The 9,263-nt window shown below is 44.1% G+C and overlaps 1 protein-coding gene across 1 annotated transcript; it reads right to left on the bottom strand.

The window, feature by feature from the left end:
* Window positions 1-3,919: 3,919 nt before the first annotated feature.
* LOC104466831 (lymphocyte antigen 6E-like) lies at window positions 3,920-7,618 on the bottom strand. Its single transcript, XM_010080382.1, has 3 exons — window positions 7,548-7,618; window positions 4,903-5,022; window positions 3,920-4,128 (listed from the first exon to the last, which is right to left on the bottom strand). The coding sequence occupies exons 1-3, from the start codon at window positions 7,597-7,599 to the stop codon at window positions 3,920-3,922; spliced, it is 381 nt and encodes a 126-aa protein (XP_010078684.1). The 5' UTR covers window positions 7,600-7,618.
* Window positions 7,619-9,263: the final 1,645 nt, after the last annotated feature.

Genomic DNA, 9,263 nt, shown 5'->3' with positions numbered 1-9,263 from the left:
TCCTGCTGCAAAATCCCCTTGTCCTCCTGCAATAACAAAGACATGCCCCAGCTCTGGGGGTCTCAGTGCAAAGCAATCTTTGGGAGACTCACCGCTCTCCGTGCACAGGGCTACGACGAGCACGACAAGAAGAGAAGTCTTCATCCTTTATAAGTCTCGCAGCTTCCAAAACAAGCTGGGCTCACCGGGGGCAGGTTTTATACCTCTGCAGTGTTTGCTTTGCTGCTGTTTGCTTTGCTGCTACGATAATAACTATAGGGCTGCCGTGTCAGATGGTGGATAATTGGGTGGGACGTGTCAGGACTTGTGCGTGTGGAAGCATGCTTCACTGGAAATCTCAGCAGGCGTATGTTCTTCCCCCTCTGCTTCTTTTCCAAGTTGTTTCGCAATGCAGCCTGTTCATCTGGTGTTAAGTATGCAACAGTTTCTAATTCTAGATAAGTGGAGGAAAAGAAAAAAAAAAAATCAGAAACAAAACAATGTCCACGTGAGAAGAGGAATGTTTTCTTTTCCGGGCCAGCTTAGGTCTCAGAGCACATTGCATCCTGTCCTCGCCCACTATTTTAGTGCATATGGAAATTGATTGAATTTGAAATTGCGATGGGGATTGAAACTTCTACAAAATGTCTCCCAGGATTGGCAATGCAGTTCAGATCACAAGAGTGCTATCCTTCCACTGCACTTCATAGGCGTCATTTTCTGTGGGCCTTTTTAAGACTGCAATTCAAAATCATAAATTTTTCTTTTGCTGTTAAAAACTTGGACATTTTACATGAGGGAAAATGTTATCTTATTAAAGAACAAATTCCACTGGGCAATGAAAATGACCACTTAAATTAAAAAATAGAAATAACACCCACCCACACTACATTGAACAAGCTGTGAATTTTTTCACAAATTACAAAAAAATAAATGTCAGGGAGAAAAAAACAAAACAGTTAAAGCATGGAGAATGCAGGATTGCCTGATCAAGGATCTCAACTCATTAAGTCTTCAGAAAAAAACCTTGAAGCCAGACAAAATTTTGTGAAATGCCAAATAGGAATACTCCATTGGGTTTCCATATGGTGATCTTTATTCCTCCTTTTCTACCATGTTTCATCCAATCTCCCTGTATAAAATCAGAATCTTTCCCATCTTCTTCTGATTGCTGTCGCTTTTTCCTCCCACCTTTTTCTTTCTGCCATCGAGTCATGGAGACAGAGGCACAGTCCCAGGAATGGTCCAGCTGGATCCCTTTCTCAGAGCTGCAGAAACAACCTGCATGCCCCAAGCCTCTGCCAGCGATTCTGCCCCTTGCTGCTCTCCTTCTGTTTTAGTTCCTTTTTTTTCTTCATCTCAAAGTTGCTCAGCTTTCCATTCCCCATTAAATATTTGGGTTTCCACTATGACCCACCTGAAGCCATTATGTCACCAAAAAGTTATGCCAAGTTCTGGAGGTGAGGTAACTCTTTCCAACACCTCAAAATTGGACGTATAAATACTCTTAGTATGGAGACCTGCATGACTAACGTGAAGAAATTTCTGTTTCTCAATAGGTAGAGCATGAAACTCGGTTGCAACAGAGGTGGCAATTAACCAAGAAAGCTCAAAGGAGGGGTGTTGTTTAGGCTTCATAAAGTCAATGCCTTCATAATGCACCAGGCAGGGGGAAAACAGAAGCTGGCACCCTCCATGCCAGGCAGTGCAACCCTCTCTTCCTTGTGAAATATTTTATTTTCCCCAATCCAGAAGAGATTTCATGAGTCTTTATTGGTAAATCAACTTTTAGTGCTGACTATTTGAGGGAATAGAAGAAAAAAAATGGGTTCTAGTCACAAGGCAATGCCATTCTGCAGCCCGTATGTTGCGCTGCAGAGGCAGCCCACATTCAGATTTATTTCATCCAACAGCATCCATTAACAGAAATAGCAGCTCAGCCAGGCACGGGGTTTTTTTTCCACCCCCCCTCCCTTGTAGTCTCATCCAAGCAAAACCTAAAATATCTCTTGTCTCCTGCAAGCTGCTGAGATTTTTGAGGTGGCAAGGCTGTATTTCTTAAAGGAGTTATTGCAGAATTTCTGACAGTCAGGATTTTCCATTAGCTGGTCCTGCACACTTCCATCAGGTCCCATATATCCCTCTGGTGTTAATGTTATCTTCATCCCTCACCAGTGCCAGGTGAGATAGATTGAGGAGAACCCATGGGGGCAGAAAGGGCACAGATGATGAGGACACCAGAGGGACCAAGGCAAAGAAGATATTATCACACTTTTAGAAGTATTTGGAAGCTAGGAACTTCAAGAAGATTTTTGAAAGAGCAACAGAGGATTTAACTGGGGGTGGAAAGACTTACTTGCCTTGACGCACTTGCTGAATGGAGAAGGAAGGGGAGTGTTTTGCTCATCTTGTTCTAAACCTAGTTGAAATTGTCATGTGAGAAGGGCAAATGTTTTCTTTATTTTGGTGAAAACATGAAATTTAAATATAACTGTAAATTCATATGTTTTTACTAAATGTGGATTTTCAATCCGGCCAAAAGCTGTGAGAATCATTGCAGAAATTATTGTGATTAACATATAGGAAAGGTGATGGGAAAAGTGGCTAAAAAGAAATGCCAAAAACCCCCAAGTTTCTGTTGGTCCCTCAGCACAGAAATGCTACTACCATTCTTCAGTTAGCCTATCTCATATTTAAATAAATGCCAGAACACCCTCCTTGACCAGGAATTAAATATTTACAGGATGACTAAATATAATCCCATCTTCACAGACTTCAGCCAGTGTTGCAGTTTCTTCCCATTGCACAGAAACACGTGCACCTTGCAGCTGGTGCTGAGCACTGGTGGAAGAGGACTCCCCTCAAATCCAGCTGGGCTGCAGATGGAAGGGCTTCTTTCCAGTTGCCCCTTCTATACAAATCCTCCTGAAATACACCACTATATTTGTAAACTGCTCAGCTGGGAATTATGCACCATCCAGCTCCAAGAATGCATATATTTGCCCATCTTAACTATAGCTCTGCTCCTCCAAAAGCTGCAAGGGACCTCCAGCCCATTTCCTCCATCCCCAAGCCTGGAAATGCAGCAAGCAACAGAGATCAAGCAGCCACCAGATCAGGTACCCATTGCCTCTCCCAGGCTCTTTCTGCCCATTTCCCCTGTCCCTGCAGGGAAGTCAGGAGCAGTCACTCAGCAGCATCTTCTCCAAGCAGTCATGGAGATCCCCGTTCCATGAGGACAGATTCCAGCAGCACCATCCTCATTGTGGACATCTCCAGCATCTAGGGGTGGGACCTTTATCTATTTTAAAACCTGAAACCACCCACCATGAGAACTTTGCAGCACAACCAGGAGTGCAACTGGTACCTGCCAAACCCCAAGTCTTGTGCGTTAGCAATTGCAAAACAGTTATCGCTGTTGCTTGCAATGGGAACAAGACAAACATCTTTGACCTTTGCAGGTCATTCATTAGTGCTGAATGATCAGGAGGAACATCTGGCTGTCTTGACCTGCTGGATGCAACTGAGTCAATTGAGAAAGGCAGCTAGGAGAAGACTCCCAGGTGCTAAAAAGAGAAATTCAGTGTGAAGTAGAGATTTGGACCACAGCCCTTTCTGGCACAGCTGTTTTCTCAGGCTTATCTTACTGTGGATATAGCAAACACACTCTAGAATAACATAAATCTTTATTTTGCCTGACGATTGTCACACATATGCTATCAAAAGAGCTTTCCTGGGGAAAACTAGTACAAAACAACAAAAGATACAGGGGAAAAAACAGGAGCTACACTGCCATGCCATTTTGTTGATGGAATCTGGAGCAATGTCTTAGAAACAACAGGGTAGCATAGACTCTGTTGGAGACGCTTGACAGAGGATGTTGGTTTCTCAGTTGGGGAATACCTTGTAGGTTCTTGATTACATCTTCTCCCACCCCTCATCACAGTCCTGCCCTGATGACACAGATCAAACTGGCCACAACTCCTAGGAACATCGCGGCATAGCTGATTTTTATGCTGTTGGCACCACTGAAGTTGCACAGGGAGGTGCTACAGCATTTAGTGGAATAAGCCGCCACACCAAAGTTCACATTCGCCTGAGGACAGTCTACAGAACACTTCTTAGTGATGCGGTGTCCCATGTCACTACCTGGGTGGAGAATAGACAAGAAAGGAGAACTGTGATTTAAGATTCTTCTGCAAGTCCTGACCAGCAGATGATAGGAGAAGGTACATTGCACTGTGCTTAGTTTGCAACGCAGCAATAACAGCGATCACAGAATCACACAATCATAGAACGGTTTGGGTTGGAAAGGGACCTTCAAGATCATCTGGTTCCAACCCCCCTGCCATGGGCAGGGACACCTTCCACTAGCCCAGGTTGCTCAAAGCCTCATCCAGCCTGGCCTTGAACCCCTCCAGGGATGGGGCATCCACAGCTTCTCTGGGCAACCTGTTCCAGTGTCTCACCACGCAATCAGTGGATTTGATGAGTGCTGGTTTAGTGTCCACACAGCCTGGAACAAATGCATGACACTAGAAGGTTATTGGTAGAAACCCACACCATGGTTCATGCAGGACAGCAGAACATCACTGCCAGTGCAATTTTTTGGTTTCTAAAACCACATTACTTACATTCAACCCCTTTCTATCATCCATCACAAAGCATGTGTGTGAGCTCTCAGATCAAGCAACATGTTATGCTCATGGAAGTCTGTTTGCTTCAGCCAGCCCTTCCACAATGTGGTGAGGAACATAGCCCAGATGATGGATCACAGCATACCACTGAGGGATTCACACATGTTATATGTTGTGATCCTTAAACCTCAGTGATTGACAACTGCTGCCCTCAAAAATCTCTTGCCCGTCAGTGTCTCTGGAGACAAAAGAAACAAAAGCTCCTTGATGTGTTGCTGGTACTCACCAAACCCAGCAGAGCTGTATGTGGTTGTACAGTATTTCTCATTGTCATCACACTTGTAGGTTTTCAGACAGTTCCAGTTGGAGTGCTCGTTCTCGCATATGTAGCAAAAAAGTGAGGAAGCTGGAAAGAGTTTTTATATTAGTGATTTCCAGCAACGCCCTCGAAGGAAGAAAGTGTCAAACCCATGTCCCTCCTTAGAAAATACAAGGTGAAAAGTATGTTATGAACAAGCTTTCGTGACAAGTGAAATAAGAAGTTGGTTTGGATTAATGAAGCTGAAAAAAACATTTTTTTATTTTATTTTATTTTTTTTATTTTATTTTGTTTATTAACAGAACCAAAATAAATTTCTTTCTTGAGATTTTCAGTGATTAAACCTGGAAACAGTTTTTTCAGCCTGAACAGCACTCTCAGGTGACCTTTCTTTCTCCCTTGAGTCCGCATTGTCCTGGTTGATAGCCAGCCTGCAAATGCCGAGCTCACAACGTGCCCAGCTGGGTCTAGTCTGGCTCTGGCAAGAACAAGATGAACTGGCACTGCTCTCAGATGAAAGCTTAGTTTTTAGTATTTTTCAAATCACATCTGCAAAATACCATACAGACATGCATTAATTAAAGCCTGTAACACCCCTGTGAGCTAAATTACAGAGCACAGAGCCACATTAAAGGGAGTTCCCTGGAAGAGGTTGCTCTGGACAATAGAGAGATTATTTCTACCAGCGCCTGGAACAACATATTCCCAGTGATATTATTAGTAGGGCTGAGCCAGGTCTATTACAAAGCCAGAAGGAGGTAAGATATGTATTTCTGAACAAAACTGAAGTAAATTGAGTCAAACATCCAGACTGGAAAACTGGCCATGTAGAAACACAAGCATGTGCCATCTCATTCCCTGGAGGTGGATTCACAACTGGTGGAAAATGTTGCCTTCCTGTTCAGAGTCCCATGAAATGCTCCTCATTTCTGACCAGGGGTGACAGTGGCAGTCAGGACAGCCTGCCACATTGCCACCAGTGATGGAGAGCTTGAAGGTCACCAAATTGCAAAACAGGGAGGGTTCTCTGTTAGGCTGAAATTTCCCTGTTTTATTTCCTCCTGGTTTTCTCAACCCAGGAAAGCTCTTATCTCTGCACAGAATAGCCTCCTTCAGTTTAATTTGAACCTTTTTTTAACATGGAAACTCCTCCCAGGGACTCTCCAAAGCCCAGCTGCTGTTGATTCAAATTAATCTTTGCTCATGACGCTTGGTTAGACAATTCTAGAAGCAGTTTTAAAAGAGAATTTAAAACCATTTTAGGCCATAATTATCCCAGGCAGAAGAAAAGGCTTCCCCTCTGTGATGTGGGGAGCTCAGGTGCTTTGGGTAAAGCTTTGGAGCCAGCTCTAGGTGCCTCAGTATGTATCTTGCTCTGAAACCTACCCAGATGCTCTTTTCTGGTGCCAGGTGTTGCGAGCGCAGGTGTTCTCCATAACAGCAGATAAAAATCATCCTTGTTGCATCCTGGTTTTAGCTTCTATTTAACTGACTATTCACCACTCGCTGTTTCTCCATCACTTGGATAAGTTAAGCCTCTCACCTCTCCTCTGGAGGTCCCCCCACCAAGCTGTCCTTTTGCAGAACCATGCCAGAGCAATCCCAGATGCTCTGCCTAGCAAGCATTATTGCATTTTACAGCCCCTGTAGCTCTCTCTGATCTGCTTTTCTGCCAAATCTCGCAAAGTTGTTCAAACCATTTCCTGCTGCAGATGGAGCCGAGACCCCAGCATGTGCGCGAAAGCAACTGATATGCACTTGTGTTCACTGGCTGATGCAAGGAAAATCCCTCCCAGTCAGGAAAGAATAACAGCTGAAACCATTATGGCTGTTATAAAGCCTTGCCTACATCTGGCTTCCATTGTCCATTAGCTCTAGTTCTGCAAATGCAGCCGGAAATAGCCTTAATGGTGTAAAAAGGTTTGCAGTACTCCTCGGGATTGCAAAGACAGGCACAGAGCCAACGTTTCTCAACTGGATATTTGTACGCAATTATCTAGTTATATCTGTGCCTCCTTTTGAAAGAGGACAAGCACAGAGCATCGTGGATCCCATTACAAACACACTCACTCCCAGACACTTAAAAAAGCTCTTCAAACCTATGAGCAAAAATCTTTTAGGTTTTCAATTATCTGCCAGTAACCTGGCTTCTTAATTGTAATGTCATTCTGGGAAATAAGGTGAAATGCTGTCAGAATATATGGTGTCAATGCCAGCTGCATTACCTTTTGTCAACAACTCCTCAAGTTTCATTCGGGAACAAAAATAAAACCAAAGACAAAACTCTGAGCCCAGCTTAATTCCTATTAGCATTTTTTCAGTTCACATGTCTGTCTTCAGATATGAGTGGTTGAAGCTTGATACTTGAGAGCGTGAGAAATCCGAGTGGTGAGCTCATCTTCTTTGGGTTCTGGGTACCTTGGGAGAACTCACCCAGAAGCTAAGACTCAACCACATTCGATATTGCTTGACGCAACTGATGGCAAAGAAAAACTGCATTACCAAGACCTCACCAAAGCTGTCAAACCTTCTTGTCCCTGAGTAATCTCTAATTTCTCTTCTAGTATTTTCATCCTCTCCATCTGGCTCTCCCAACCTCCAAAGGTCCTTACCTTGCTTGGCACACAGGACGGCCACCAGCAGGACAATCAGAAAAGCCTTCATGGTCGTTGTGCCCTCAGAGCCTGAATAACATGGGATGGTGCACCATGGCAAGGTTTTTATACTGGGGCTGTGTTTACTTTGACTTCAAGTTAATTTGAGGTTTAGGGAATGACAGCACATCAGATGTGGTCAGGGATGGGTGTGTTTCTGCGTAGGAACCTGTTACTAGGCTCCAGGTAGCAATTTTTTTTTTTACATCTCATTCAGAACCAGTCTTTTTTTTCCAAGGCCTGCACCTGCTGACCATGCCTGCATTGCTAATTTGGGCAACCATTTATCTGATTCAAATGTGTGAGTCCCTTCTAATTGCATTGGGCTGAACCACGAAACCTGGAGCAAAGCAGAGGCAGCTGTGCCAGTCTGGGGTGGCTCATCGCTTGCAAGAGCATCACCCGGCATCCTCCATCCTTTCTCTCTGCCATGATATGAGAGCTTCGTATCTGTGGGAAGTGGGAGAGGAGGCAAAAAAGAAGATTTTTTCACCGGGTTGTCCACAGTCATTCAGAATTATCTTACTTCTACTAAAGAAAGTGCTTTAAGCAGAAAACCAGCTTGTATCATTCCTGCAATGACATTATTCGTGCTTGGAGACTGTCCCTCAGAGGCTCCCATGGCCCAGACAGGGATAGGGACTGATGCTTTTGTTTTGCTCTGCTTCTCCATCCTCCAGAAACATTCAGGGTTTCCAAGTGACAGTGTTTGTTGATACCTGTAGACCAACACTAGACTCCATCAGGTTTTTCCAGTCCCTCATGACCTTTCGAGTCCTTCTGGGCACCCTCCTTCTGCTCCTACAACCACTTCATCACCTCTTGCCAAGTGACTCAGGGTGCAGCAGAGGCACCAAGTGCATGGGAACGGCTGCAGGAGTTTGAATGGGAGTGAAAATATCTGTGAAATAAAACAAGTCCTGGTCAAGAAGACATCTCAACAGACCAGGACCCTTTGCCTTTAGAGAGAGAAATGTCCAAGGAGAGCTCGGGTTTGTAAGGTCACAAATGGTGTGGAAACAGAATAAAGAACATCCAGTTGCTCTTTGTTTTTGCCCAAATTACTCTGCAAGGCGTTGGTTCATAGGCTGTTCCTCTGATCATCTCTCTGCAAGATCCCGGGCAGATGACCCAATGCCCAACCCCTATGATGAATCTTTTTCTTCTAGTCATTCTTCCTTTGCCCAGTTGCTCCTTCTCTACAGCAGCTTGATCCCCCAACAGTTTCTGTTTCTGTGCCCAGAGAGGGGCAGAACATAAGTTTTCAAGTCTTCCACTCTGTTCTCTGGATTTGCCCAGACCTTGAGCATGAATCTTTAATTATCTCCTCTTTTAGAGAGGATGTGAAAGAGCCATGTGACAGCTAATGTAGCAGCTATACTTCAGAAATAACCTGTGAAAAAGCCACTCTCTGAACAAGACTTTGTGTAAATACCTGCATGAATTACATCAGTCAGGAAACACGATCTGCTAGAGCATGGGGGGAAATAGTAGGTATTAGTCCACATGTTTGTTTTACACACAAATAGCCAGGCTTCTCTTAGCCAGCTGGAGAAATGGAAAGTAAAACTTCCTTCGCTTCCATCCACATCAAAAATCCAGAAGCGGAACTGAATTATCGCACTGAATTCAGCTCATGTTGGAGCCAAGCGAGCAGAAAAAATGCAGCAACTC

Source organism: Pterocles gutturalis, unplaced genomic scaffold (assembly GCF_000699245.1).
Source record: "Pterocles gutturalis isolate BGI_N339 unplaced genomic scaffold, ASM69924v1 scaffold10944, whole genome shotgun sequence".
NCBI classification, from domain to species: domain Eukaryota; kingdom Metazoa; phylum Chordata; class Aves; order Pterocliformes; family Pteroclidae; genus Pterocles; species Pterocles gutturalis.
This window is presented reverse-complemented; position numbering and strand designations above follow the sequence as displayed.